Below are 14,704 nucleotides of genomic sequence, written 5' to 3' on the forward strand. Positions count from 1 at the left end.
TAGCGGAGTTACCTGCACGGGTTATTTCGTGGTTTTTGAGAGCCATTCTGCTTTGAAATTGAGTAATACTGCCGGGACTGTAGGTGGCACCATCCTATATAAGGCGGAGTTTTGTTTTGAAAACTTCTCTATCTCCATCTGCTGGGGGGGGGGGGGCAAAACCCAGGAGTCTGGCCTGATCCGTGGTATTACAGGAACGAAAATTATCAGGTAAGAAACTAATTTTCCTTTATCAAATACAGTATATATTGAACCTAGGAATTTTGTCAGGTACTTGTGACCTGTATTGGTCACTGTTGGAAATAGCATGCTGGGCTTGATGGATCTTTGGTCTGTCCCAGCGTGGCAAAAATTTGTTCTTATGAGTTACAGGTAAATTTCAAAGCACTTTCAGTTTTCATCATCTGTTTCAAGTAAACACTGTCAACCAAGTGACCATATTTTTACATCAACGTGCAAAGAAGAATGGATTCCTTATCCCTATGCAGATAAGCCATGAGAATCTGGTGCTTGCTACTCTGTTGAAATATTACCCTGATGTATTAGGTTGTTTGCCAACTGTTTGTTCTTGCCTATGTGGTCAACTTCAACATTCAAGTAGTCTCTCAAACATTCAAGTTTTTCCAACATATATTTAAATATTGGGGCGTTAATAGATAGACCTATTTGCCAATCCATGGAAACATAAACTTTGCAAATTATTTTCAAAGAAACCATCTCACAAAGGGCAAGAATCCAACACACTTCAAAATCTCTAGGATCAAAAGATACTATATGCTTATCCCCCAATACCATTAATAATAAAAACAATAAGCAAAGCACAAGGCGCACATAACTCTAATTGTACCATACTAGCACTCCAACTATAGTTTCTGTGGTTCTTTTGAGTTGTCCGAAGAGGCCAATATGTCTTCTGCTAATACCAAACCTCATAACACAAATGAGAAAACTCTCCTGCATCCCAATCTTTCATTTCTGACTCTTACAACATGAATATTGAGCACATATGCATAGAATAGCGGTCATAACACATAAGGGAAGTAGTATTACTGGCGACTCGAAAGCCAAGTACAAATTGCACATACAGTCTCAGGAAAACGTTTTGCAATCCAGTGTAATCCAGACAGATAAATTCTTTTATATGTAATGGACTCTCGGTCATAGATTATCTAACAGTGCTTTCCAATTCAGAAGTCGACATCAGTTTGATCTCATCTAAGCACAAATGCAGCATTTGCCAAATTTAAAAAAAGAGAGATCCATAGCTCAGGCTTGTACAATAGTAAAGTTCATGAAAGGATTCTTTCATGTAAATCCTCAATAAAACATAAACTGTAGTGTGCAGTGCTTCTTAGACTCTCCAATTGAACCAGTATTTATTTATTTAAGGTTTTTTTATACCGGCATTCATGAAAAATTCACATCATGTCGGTTTACATAAAAAAACAGGGGTGCGATGAAGTAGACCAGTAGACCAGGCGGAGTTAAAATACATAGCTTGGAAACTATTCTGCCTCTTAGCCATTGCCTCGGCTCTTAGGATGAGTGAGTTTCCCGCCCTAGTAACATACCCACCTCATACACAAGTTTACCCAGAGAGTAGTCCTTAGGACACAGCAAAACGCATACCTAGGTGGCAATACGTTTCCCATTGGTCAAATGATTCTTCTTCTGACATGTTACCCAAAGCGCCATGCTACGCTTAAGGAACAAGTGCTTCACTCCTTAGATTGTAAGCACATACTATTATTTTATCTCATTAATACGAAGGCAATTAGAAAATAAACCCAGCTTTTCTATACAAACAGGAAAGGAAGTCCAGACACCAAGCAGACTCTTATTTGGTTGTCGAACATTGCACAAAAAGCTACAGCTCAGCACATCAGAGCGAAATCTGTGGCCTTTGCGCAAGTCCCAGAAATGTGTGCAGCGGCTAGATGGGCTCCACTGATGAGTAAAAGTTCTGAAAGGTTTCCAGCCATAGAGTTTCGACTTCTCTAAATTACAGTGGGCCCCATTACACAATAATTGATCAGTACAAATGATGCATGGGCCCGTTAGCCAGGGAGCCCCCACATGGGTGGCTGCTTTGTAGGCTTCTCCGTGGAGAGAGCAGGGGTTCTCCATGGAGAACAGTACAAACCAGCCACACAATCCTTCCCGCCAGCCAGAAATTTGAAGCACTTTTGAGCTACAAAATATTGAGGGCAACTCCAGCGCAGGGACACGTGCGCATGCTCTGACACAACTTCTAGAAAATTCAGAGCTAGAGCAGGGTTTAACGTTGGTCCGAGTTGGCGCCTTCACGTGTGGCTGGCTTGTACTGCTGGCCAAGGAGAATCCCTGTTACAGGAGCTGGTCATGCTGCGTTTTTTTTTTTTGGGGGTGGGGGGGGGTTTGTCGGTGGCAGAGCAGTGTGCTTTCAGCACATACTCTTGCTCTGTTCAGATCGTAAGATGATGGGGGGAAATGGTTATGGAGCCTGGAGGGAGCGGGACTGTTTTCAAGATCCTTTTACAATAAATGTGCAGGACATAAATTTGCATTAAGTGGAGACTCGAGAGTGCAAATTTGTCTCAGGCATACTCACAGCGAAAATCACAGGGGATATTCGCTGTGAGTATGCCTGAGACAAATTTGCACTCTCGAGTCTCCACTTAATGCAAATTTATGTCCTGCACATTTATTGTAAAAGGATCTTGAAAACCTGACTGCCTGTGGGGGGGTCCCCAGGACAAGCATAGGAAGCCCTGACTTAGGGTGCCTGAAGCAGGTGGTGCAGGAGCATTAATCCATGTGGCTAACGCCGGTATAAGGTTTTGGCAGGAAGGATTCAGGGACGTTTTTACCTGAGGGCGGGTGGTAAGAACGAAGGTGGAGATCAATTTAGGGTCTTTGGTGACAGCACAGCCGGGGAGGGGAGAACCGGGCATCTGGGAAGACTAGGTATGTGCCCCAGAATAAGAGAGCCTTATTTGCTGACAAACACTGTATCGCAGTCATGTGGCCCATGGGTTAAGGGCTGCGGTTTTGGCTGCCTCTGTGCAGGAAACACGTGGATGAGATTTCATTTCAAAGACTTTGAGATGAGGAAGCCCACAGGGAGATAAAAAAGCAAAACCTTGTAAGGGTGATACAGTGCCAGGACTATGTCGGCAGAAAGGGATGGTGGGGAGATATTAAAATCCCCCTGCAAGTGACCTGGTCATTCCAGTAGAGGTAGCAGCTCCTCCTAAATTCCTTCTCTCCAAAGGAAGCTATGTTCCCTGTACGTACCTGGATCAGCCCAGACTCCTGGGTTTTGCCTCCCCACCAGCAGATGGACTGATCCGTGGTACTACAGGAACGAAAATTAGCAGGTAAGAACCAATTTTCCTCTTACAGTAAGACAGCTGGCTGTCAGATTATTAGATACAAATTTTCAGTGCAGGTTTTTTTTTTTTGTTTCTTTAAAATATCAATCTTGTCTTCATATTGTCAGCCCTTGCCTGACTCTGCCTGTGTACCCAAACGTTGGTAGAAAATCTCTTGGCAAAATCCCAGTTGTGGGTTTGTTTCTGTATTTTTTATTTTTTAAAAATGGTGAGCAATAAGAGGGAAATTGAAGACTTTTTGTATGCTTTCTGAGCTTGATTTTTTTTTTTTAAAGGGGTGGGGGGCGGGACATGGGGGGGGGGGTTAAGGAATTTTTTTTCCCATAATGATAGGCATTGCTGGTTCTGTGATGATTGTATTATCTATGGTGCTCAAATATATAATCGGAAAAGAATATACCATTTGTCTAATTTTCAAAGTCCTAAAACCTGCTTTTACAGTCTGTGCATAAATGGCTGTTATAAAATTGAGCACAGCTCAGGGCATGTGAAAGTACATGAGTTTTTTTTTGTTTTTTTTCAGCAGGCTGGGAAGACACATTCTTGGGGGAAGGGGGTCAGAATTGAGAATTGCGCACTTTAGGGGATAATTTTTAAAAGGATTTACGTGTGTGAATGTAAAGTAGTATCGTGGCAATCTTCAAAAGCCCATTTAAGCACTTAACGTGCATTCATGCGGTTAAAATCTAGTTTTCAGCACATAAATCCTTTTGAAAATTACCCGGTTTTTTTTTTTAATTTTAAAAAGGTATTTGTGTAAGTTACCCTGCACAAGTTGCACTTTCCAAAGAGCAGGTATAACTTTCTGTGAGGTATAAGTTATTGCGCACATAGGGCCTGATTTTCAAAAACTTTGCACGCTTAAGAATGGGTTTTACATATTTAAATGCACTTTACTTGTGTAAGTGGGCTTTTGAAAATTGCTACACTACCATTGAAGTGTCCATAGGGTTTACTTGCATAAATGCACTTTACACAAGTAAATAACTTTTGAAAATTGCTAAATTAGTAGTTAATTTACGCATGTAAATCTTTTTGAAAATTACCCCCATACTAGGCCAGTTACCTGAGCATTTTCAAAGTTTATGCACATAAGTTCATTTAAAAAATATTAGCTAAAATCTGTGTGTACAATTTACGTGCAGACTTTAGCCCTACTTGCAGAGTTATAAAATTACCTTTTCTATGGATTAAAACACCTTTCTAGTTTTTAAAATAATTTTTTTTTTCTGTTCTACTTCCAGCTGTCGGAGCAGTAACAGAAAGAGTCTGGTAGTGGGAACCCCTTCACCAACCCTCTCGCGCCCGCTCTCGCCCCTCTCTGTGCCGACAGGTAGGAAAACCCAGGGGTAGTCCGCAGAGCCTCTGCTGAGATTCATGCATTTGCTGTTTTCTAGCTCTGAAAGGGAAAGGCTTATTTTGAACAATGTTTTATAAGTCCTGTGACATGAAACTTGTGGACCTAAATACAGTATGTGTACCCTAGAGGAGCGAGAGAGGTCATATGATTCAGATATCTCTAAAGTATAGATAGTGCAAGTATAGATAGGTAAGTTTCCTTTCGCGGTCAATTCCCCCTGTTGTGGCGTTGCCTTGGTGCCACCGGCCATCGCTGCCTGCTGCCATAGCTTTTGACTTACCGCTCATTTGTTTTGCCCTGTCATGGCCAGGTCTGGTTTTCGCCAGTGCCAGAGGACCATGTCTATCGCTGATCCTCATGAGGTGCGCATTCTCTGCCTGTGGGGCATTGCATGACGTCCAGGGTAGCTGCTTGTGCAGCCATATGACCCCAAAGAGATGTCTGCTTTCACTTGACAAGATGGATCAGCTCTTTGGGTCGAGGAAGGCCGAGCCATTAGCATTGCGGCATTGGCATCGAAGGACCTTGGAGCCACACCGATGGACACCATACCATTGACATTGGCGGGGCCCTCTGTTCTGTCAGTGTCGCCGGTAGATGGGGCACCCGAGACCGACCATTGTCGGTCTCCTCTAGCCAAGGATGCTGGGTTCGTTATCTTCAACCTTGGCATTGGGGAAAGACCGGGCCGAGCATCGAGGGAAGTCTAAGAAGCATTGGCACTGGTCCCTGTCGATACACGGTGCTGGGCATGGGGATGCACCGGCTTTTGCCACGATGCCTACGAAGTGGCCCTGTGGTGAAGAGTGCCTATCCTTTATTAATGCTCTGTGTCCACAACAGTCTCCACCGGTCCTAGGGCCAGTCACCGATCCCCCTTGTGGGTCCGAGGAAGATCTGGCCACCCCTCCTTTCTCCTTTCTCCCAGCCAGTGTTGGCATCAGCAGTGTTCGAGGAGTAGCTGGAACATCAAATCCAGCTGGCAGTGGAGCGGGTGCTGCAGGGCTTCAGTCCTGTGGCACCAATGGAGCCTGTGCCACCTGTCCTCATATCGCTTCTGGAGAAGATCAGTGTGCTCGTCGGAGCATTACTGACCCAGCTGGGGTTGGTTCCTGGGACGGCATCAGTGCCTAGTGGTGCACCTATGCAGACTTGGGACTACATTTCTTCCCATATCTGGATGATTAGCTGGTCAAAAGTACATCTCAGGCAGGAGCCATCAGGTCCATGCGCTTGACCATTTGGGTGTTGGAGTCACTAGGGTTTGTTATCAACTACCCAAAGTCCCATCTCAGCTCATCACCTCAATTGGACTTCTTAGGAGCCTTGCTAGTCCCGGCTCAGGCCAAGGCCTTTCTGCCCTGCCAGAGAGCTGTCGCTATGGTGACCATGGCGGTAGAGATTCAACAGAGATGGCAGGTATCAGCCTGGCACATGTTGAGGCTCTTGGGCCATATGGCTGCAAACATCCATGTTACTCCCCTAGCACATTTATTTATGCACAAAATCCAATGGACCCTGATGTTACAGTGGTGCCAGGTCACTCAAAGCTTCCAGGATTGTATCCGAGTCACCCCTTCTCTCAGGGACTCATTGTCCTGGTGGCAGGTACTTTCCAATCTGGAACAGAGAATCTCATTTCGGAGTACCCCCACTCAAATTGTTCTAACCACGTATGCATCTACCCTGGGTTGGGAAGCTCGATACCCAGGGTCTTTGGTCTGCTCAGGAACATTCTTGTCAAATCAACTTCCTGAAGTTTTAGGCGATCCAGTACACACTATGGGCTTTCAGAGATTGACTGTCCAACAAAGTTGTCCTGATCCAGACCAACAACTAGGTAGCCATTTGGTATGTCAAGCAGGAAGGCAAGGGATTGTACCTCCTGTGTCAGGAAGCGGTCCAGATCTGGTCGTGGGCCTTGTTCCATGGGATGGTGCTCAGGGCCATGTACCGGCCGGGATGGAGAATATGGAAGCAAACAGGCTGAGTTGAGACCTCAGACACCATGAGTGGTCCCTGGACCAAGGGGTAGTAAATCGGAGGCTCCGCTTTTGGGGGAGCCCAGAAGTAGATCTGTTGCGTCCCCCTGCAACATGAAGGTGCCTCGGATTGTGATAAATTGCAAGAGGACCTTGTGAGATTGGATGATTGGATGTCCAGATGGCAGATGAAATTTAATGTGGACAAGTGCAAGGTGATGCATATATGGAAAAATAACCCATGTTGTAGTTACACAATGTGAGGCTCTACATTAGGAGTTACCACCCAGGAAAGAGATCTAGATGTCATAATGGATAATATATTGAAATTGTTGGCTCAGTGTGCTGCTACAGTCAAAAAAAGGAAATAGAATGTTGGGAATTATTAGGAAGGGAGTAGTGAATAAAACGGAAAATGTCATAATGCCTCTATCACTCCATGGTGAGATCGTACCTTGAGTATTGTGTAGAATTCTGGTCCCTGCTTCTCAAAAAAATATAATTGCACTGGAGAAGGTACAGAGAAGGGCGACCAAAATGATAAAGGGAATGGAACAGTTCCCATATGAGGAAAGGTTAAAGAGGTTAGGAATGTTCAGCTTGGAGAAGAGATGGCTGAGGGGGGATATGATAGAGGTGTTTAAAATCTTGAGAGGGCTAGAACGGGTAAATGTGAATCGGTTATTTACTCTTTCGGATAATATAAAGACTAGGGGGCACTCCATGAAGTTAGCATGTGGCACATTTTAAAACTAATCGGAGAAAATTATTTTTCATGCAACGCATAATTAATTAAGCTCTGGAATTTGTTGTCAGAGGATGTGGTTAGTGCAGTTAGTGTACCTGGATTTAAAAAAGGATTGGATAAGTTCTTGGAGGAGAAGTCCATTATCTGCTGTTAATTAAGTTGACTTAGGACATAGTCACTGCTATTATTGGCATCAGTAGCATGGGTTCTACTTAGTGTTGGGGTACTTGCCAGGTACTTGTAGCCTGGTTGGTCACTGTTGGAAACTTGATCGCCCCTTGGTCTGACCCAGTATGGCAATCTCTTATGTTCTGCTTACTGAACAGGTCAGATGGCAAACCTGCCACGGATTCCCTTGCCCATCACTGGAGCAAAGGGCTTCTATATGCATATCCTCCAATTCCTTTAGTGGTGAAGACTCTCTTGAAGTTTCATTGGCCGAGATAGATTTGATTTCCACTCCTGCGGGAGTTGTCCATCCAGAAACCGATCAGTCTGGGGACTTCCCCAGATCTCATCACGCAAGATCAGGGCAGGCTGTGGCATCCCAACCTCCAGATCCTGTCACTCACAGCCTGGATGTTGAGAGGTTAATTGTGTAACCACTCGATCTCTCAGAGGATGTGTCTTAGGTCTTGGTGGCTTCTAGAAAGCCTTCTACTAGAAAGTCCTATGGACCGAAGTAGAGGAGGTTTTCTGGGTGATGTGAGCAGAAAGCCCTAGATACGTTCTCCTGCCCCACACAAAAACCTGCTTGATTACCTTCTACACCTATCGTAAGCTCGCTTAAAAACCAACTCTGTTAGAGTTCATCCGAGTGCAGTTGGCGCATACACCACCATGGTGTAGATGGTGCACCCATCTCTGTGCAGCCTATAGTTGTACATTTCATGCAGGGTCCGCTTCAATTGAAGCCTCCTGCTGTGTCTTAGGATCTCAAAGTGCTGTTAGTTCAGCTGATAAAAGCTCCTTTTGAACTGCTGCGCACCTGTGACCTGAAGTACCTAACCTGGAAGGTCATAAGAACATAAGAAAATGCCATACTGGGTCAGACCAAGGGTCCATCAAGCCCAGCATCCTGTTTCCAACAGTGGCCAATCCAGGCCATAAGAACCTGGCAAGTACCCAAAAACTAAGTCTATTCCATGTTACCATTGCTAATGGCAGTGGCTATTCTCTAAGTGAACTTAATAGCAGGTAATGGACTTCTCCTCCAAGAACTTATCCAATCCTTTTTTAAACACAGCTATACTAACTGCACTAACCACATCCTCTGGCAACAAATTCCAGAGTTTAATTGTGTGTTGAGTAAAAAAGAACTTTCTCCGATTATGTGCCACATGCTAACTTCATGGAGTGCCCCCTAGTCTTTCTATTATCCGAAAGAGTAAATGACCGATTCACATCTACCCGTTCTAGACCTCTCATGATTTTAAACATCTCTATCATATCCCCCCTCAGCCATCTCTTCTCCAACTGAACAGTCCTAACCTCTTTAGTCTTTCCTCATAGGGGAGCTGCTCCATTCCCCTTATCATTTTGGTTGCCCTTCTCTGTACCTTCTCCATCGCAATTATATCTTTTTTGAGATGCGGCGACCAGAATTGTACACAGTATTCAAGGTGCGGTCTCACCATGGAGCGATACAGAGGCATTATGACACTTTCCGTTTTATTCACCATTCCCTTTCTAATAATTCCCAACATTCTGTTTGCTTTTTTGACTGCCGCAGCACACTGAACCGACGATTTCAATGTGTTATCCACTATGACGCCTAGATCTCTTTCTTGGGTTGTAGCACCTAATGTGGAACCCAACATTGTGTAATTATAGCATGGGTTATTTTTCCCTATATGCATCACCTTGCACTTATCCACATTAAATTTCATCTGCCATTTGGATGCCCAATTTTCCAGTCTCACAAGGTCTTCCTGCAATTTATCACAATCTGCTTGTGATTTAACTACTCTGAACAATTTTGTGTCATCTGCAAATTTGATTATCTCACTCGTCGTATTTCTTTCCAGATCATTTATAAATATATTGAAAAGTAAGGGTCCCAATACAGATCCCTGAGGCACTCCACTGTCCACTCCCTTCCACTGAGAAAATTGTCCATTTAATCCTACTCTCTGTTTCCTGTCTTTTAGCCAGTTTGCAATCCACGAAAGGACATCACCACCTATCCCATGACTTTTTACTTTTCCTTGAAGCCTCTCATGAGGAACTTTGTCAAACGCCTTCTGAAAATCCAAGTATACTACATCTACCGGTTCACCTTTATCCACATGTTTATTAACGCCTTCAAAAAAGTGAAGCAGATTTGTGAGGCAAAACTTGCCCTGGGTAAAGCCATGCTGATTTTGTTTCATTAACCCATGTCTTTCTATATGTTCTGTGATTTTGATGTTTAGAACACTTTCCACTATTTTTCCTGGCACTGAAGTCAGGCTAACCGGTCTGTAGTTTCCCGGATCGCCCCTGGAGCCCTTTTTAAATATTGGGGTTACATTTGCTATCCTCCAGTCTTCAGGTACAATGGATGATTTTAATGATAGGTTACAAATTTTTACTAATAGGTCTGAAATTTCATTTTTTAGTTCCTTCAGAACTCTGGGGTGTATACCATCCGGTCCAGGTGATTTACTACTCTTCAGTTTGTCAATTAGGCCTACCACATCTTCTAGGTTCACCGTGATTTGATTCAGTCCATCTGAATCATTACCCATGAAAACCTTCTCCATTACGGGTACCTCCCCAACATCCTCTTCAATAAACACCGAAGCAAAGAAATCATTTAATCTTTCCGCGATGGCCTTATCTTCTCTAAGTGCCCCTTTAACCCCTCGATCATCTAACGGTCCAACTGACTCCCTCACAGGCTTTCTGCTTCGGATATATTTAAAAAAGTTTTTACTGTGAGTTTTTGCCTCTACAGCCAACTTCTTTTCAAATTCTCTCTTAGCCTGTCTTATCAATGTCTTACATTTAACTTGCCAACATTTATGCTTTATCCTATTTTCTTCTGTTGGTTCCTTCTTCCAATTTTTGAATGAAGATCTTTTGGCTAAAATAGCTTCTTTCACCTCCCCTTTTAACCATGCCGGTAATCGTTTTGCCTTCTTTCCACTTTTCTTAATGTGTGGAATACATCTAGCCTGTGCTTCTAGAAAGGTATTTTTTAACAATGCCCACGCCTCTTGGACATTTTTTACTTTTGTAGCTGCTCCTTTCAGTTTATTTCTAACAATTTTCCTCATTTTATCAAAGTTTCCCTTTTGAAAGTTTAGCACGAGAGCCTTGGATTTGCACACTGTTCTTCTTCCAGTCATTAAATCAAATTTGATCATATTATGATCACTATTGCCAAGCGGCTCCACCACCGTTACCTCTGTCACCAAGTCTTGTGCTCCACTGAGAATTAGATCTAAAATTGCTTCCTCTCTCGTCGGTTCCTGAACCAATTACTCCATAAAGCTATCATTTATTCCATCCAGGAACTTTATCTCTCTAGCGTGTCCCGATGACACATTTACCCAGTCAATATTGGGGAAATTGAAGTCTCCCATTATTACCGTACTACCAATTTGGTTAGCTTCCCTAGTTTCTCTTACCATTTCACTGTCCGTCTCACCATCTTGACCAGGTGGACGGTAGTATACCCCTATCACTATAGTCTTCCCCGACACACAAGGGATTTCTACCCATAAAGATTCAGTTTTGTATTTAGTCTCATGCAGGATGTTTATCCTGTTGGACTCTATGCCATCCCGGACATAAAGCGCCACACCTCCTCCCGGGTGCTTCTCTCTGTCATTGCGATATAATTTGTACCCCGGTATAGCACTGTCCCATTGGTTATCCTCTTTCCACCATGTCTCAGAGATGCCAATTAAGTCTGTCATCATTCACTGCTATACATTCTAATTCACCCATCTTACTTCTTAGACTTCTAGCATTAGCATACAAACATTTCAAAGTTTGTTTTTTGTTTGTATTTTCATTCTGCTTTTTTTTTTTTTTAATTTTATATGTTTTTATTGGGTTTTTAGAAAATCCAAACAATGATCAATATGATGCATAACTGACACAATATAACAGAACAGTAATATTAGAAATGTTTTCATAACGTCACATAAACGTAAATTTAACATTCAGCATGAGGTAACATCGGCTGGAGTATCGTAAATGTCATATAGCTCGGATGTTCTTTTCCCCCCATTCCTTCCCTAATCTTGCCCATCCCTCCCCCCCACCCTTTCTTTAACATCTGTTTCTTCCTATTCTCTCAAACTTTCATTTGGTTTACATTGATATAATAATACATTAAAGCATTGAAGCAATGAAACAATATTGCATATGGGCGACAGTAATGAAGGGCAACTTCCACAATAAGATTAGACAATAAAAACCACAAAGACATTGATTCACTAAAGACTTTGACCTCCTTGTTTCTGTTCCGAGTCTAGTCTGGAAATATGATTGACCAGGTGCGCAGGTTGGTTCTGCAGATAAGCTGACCAGACAGCAGTGGTGTGCTGTTGTTTCGAGACACTCAGAGATTTTGCCGTCATGTGTTCAAACATAGCTATTTGTAGTAGTTTCCTATTCCAGTGGATGATGTTAGGTGGATCTTTAGATATCCAATTGTTAACAATAACATTTTTAGCAATAATACCAGCTTTACTTATGAAGAGTTTCTGTGAAGAGTTTAGCGAGTAATGATTATCATTAAACAAACCAAACAACCATAGCATTGGGTCAAGAGGAAGTATGCAGTCACATATCTGAGAACATTGTTGTTGAACCTCTAGCCACAACTGCTTGATTTTACTACATTCCCAGAAACTATGTAAATAATGCCCCTCCTCTGTTTCACACTTCAGACAAAGAGAAGAAGCTGCAATCCCCAACTTAAAAGCTGCTAAATTAGTACAGTATAGCTGCCAGATAAATTTAAAGTGTAACTCTCTCAAATTGGCATTTTCTGTAATCTTACTGCTTGGTAAAAAATATTGTTTGACTTTTATAGTTGTTAATGATATAGATGGATATTTAGCCCACTTGTTTAAAACCGTATCATAAGCGTTAATATTCAAATGCGAGTGTAACATTGTAAAGAATATTGAGCAAGAATACTTTCTGTGGTGTGGTACAGAACATTGCTTCTAGACAGATCCGCTGACCTGAAGAAATTGTAGGCTATTTTGCTTGGAAGATGTAATGTCGCACCTGAAGGCACGCATGAAAATCTTCCTTAGGAATATGAAATTTACTTTGGATCTCTGAGAAACTATACATCGTAATGTCTGTGGGAGAAAATAGTTGGGATACCCTTACCAGCCCCTTCTGTGCCCAGTTGTGGAATACAGGTTGTCCTATACCGGGTGGAAACTGGGGGTTGTCACATAATTCCATCATAAGGGGAAGAGGACCCCATGGAATCCCCATTTTAATACAAAAATAGGACCATGCTTGTCTGCTAGAGTGAAGTATCAGATAACCTCTACAAGCTTGTGGAAGCTGGCTCTGTTTGAGTTGTAAAAGGGATGCTAAAGAATAATTATTGAGCCAACTACAGATGAAAGTAGAAGGAGAAAAAAATTCAGTACCCAGTATCCAGTCCCGGATGTGTCTCATCATACTTACTAAGTTGTAATCTCTGAAATTCGGGCATGACATTCCACCATTTCCTGATCTAAGTTGTAAGTATCTCATCGCTAATCTGGACCGTTTCCCTCGCCACAAAAATTTTCGCAAAATTTTATATATGGAGCACAGATCCCTATTCTTTAACCAAATTGGAAGCATTTGAAATAGGTATAACCATTTAGGGAGTTCCATCATCTTGAATAAGTGGATCCGTCCTGTTAAAGATAGGGGGAGTGATGTCCAGTTAGCCACTCGTTTTTCCATTTTTTGTAATAAGGGCTGCTTAATATCGTAGACAGATGTAATTAGATTGGGTATGAAAACTCCCAAATACTTAATTTGTTTTTGAGCCCATTTAAGGGGGAACGACGAACCCCATGCTGTTCGCAACTCTCCATAAATTTCTAGGGCTTCAGATTTGTCCACATTTAATTTTAAGTCCGGAAAATGTACCATACCATTTTTGTAGTTCAAGAACTTTCGGTAAGGACTGTTGAGGATTCATCAGATATATGAGAATATCATCGGCAAACGCTGCCACTTTGAACGTAAAACCGCTATGAGTAAGACCTCTAATGGAATTATCATTATAAATAAAGCGTAACAAGGGGTCTATGGCCATAATATATAATAAAGGTGACAGAGGGCATCCTTGCCGTACACCTCGTTTAGGTTCGAAGACTTGGGATGCATGACCATTCGCCAATATGTGAGAGGAGGGTGACTGATATAAAAGAGTGATATATGAAAAGAGATCCCCATGTAACCCATACCTCCCCAATACTGAAGACATATAATCCCAGGAAACTCGGTCGAAAGCTTTCTCAGAGTCAAAGCTCACTGCCATAGAAGGTAACTTATGCTTTTGACAATAAGTAATAGCAGTAACCAATTTTGCAATATGCGAACTGGCCGACCGTCCCTTCACAAATCCGACCTGATGTGGTGAGATCAGGGAGGGGAGTATCGCACTCAGTCTCTTTGCCAAAACATTTGCAAGTATTTTGAGATCACAATTTAATAGTGAAATTGGTCTGTAAGACGCCGGTTGGGTAAGATCCTGGTTTAGGTAATATGGTAATATAGGCTTGATTAAACTGTGAGGGAAATTGTTTTTTATCTAAAGCGCCTTGATAAAATGAACCAAGTGCCTCGGTAATTGTATCCCCTAGTATTTTGTAATAGTCATATGTAACTCCATCCGGACCTGGCGCTTTACCTGCTTTACATGTTTTAATAGCTGTCTGAATTTCAGTTTCCGAAATAGGAGAGTTCGGAAAATCCAATTGTAATGGAGATATTTGAGGGATATTGAGATTCCTAAAAAAAGAGGCTTCCTCTTTACTGCCACCTGTTCTATCCTCCGTATACAAATTCTCGTAGAAACCCTTCAACATTTCACATGTCATTCCCCTGAACTGCCCAATTCCCTTGGGGTGTCTTTAGTTTGTCTATATAAGTTTTACTTTGCCTGAGTTTCACCAATTTCGCCAGTAGTCTACCTGACTTATTCCCGAACCGGAAATATCAATGTTCCTTATAATGAAAGGCCTTTAATGATTTCTGATGTAGATATGATTGCAAAGAG

General features: G+C 42.4%; 1 protein-coding gene across 3 annotated transcripts in view; it reads left to right on the forward strand.

The window, feature by feature from the left end:
• The window catches only part of MAST3 (microtubule associated serine/threonine kinase 3), a 248,094-nt gene that overhangs the window by 72,480 nt on the left and 160,910 nt on the right, over positions 1 to 14,704 (forward strand). For all 3 annotated transcript variants that reach the window (XM_029614319.1, XM_029614321.1, XM_029614320.1), the window contains one exon: positions 4,619 to 4,707. In XM_029614319.1, coding sequence (XP_029470179.1) covers positions 4,619 to 4,707 — 89 coding nt within the window. The remainder of the gene's footprint in view (positions 1 to 4,618; positions 4,708 to 14,704) is intronic.

Source organism: Rhinatrema bivittatum, chromosome 8, assembly GCF_901001135.1.
Source record: "Rhinatrema bivittatum chromosome 8, aRhiBiv1.1, whole genome shotgun sequence".
In the NCBI taxonomy this organism is placed as follows: Eukaryota; Metazoa; Chordata; class Amphibia; order Gymnophiona; family Rhinatrematidae; genus Rhinatrema; species Rhinatrema bivittatum.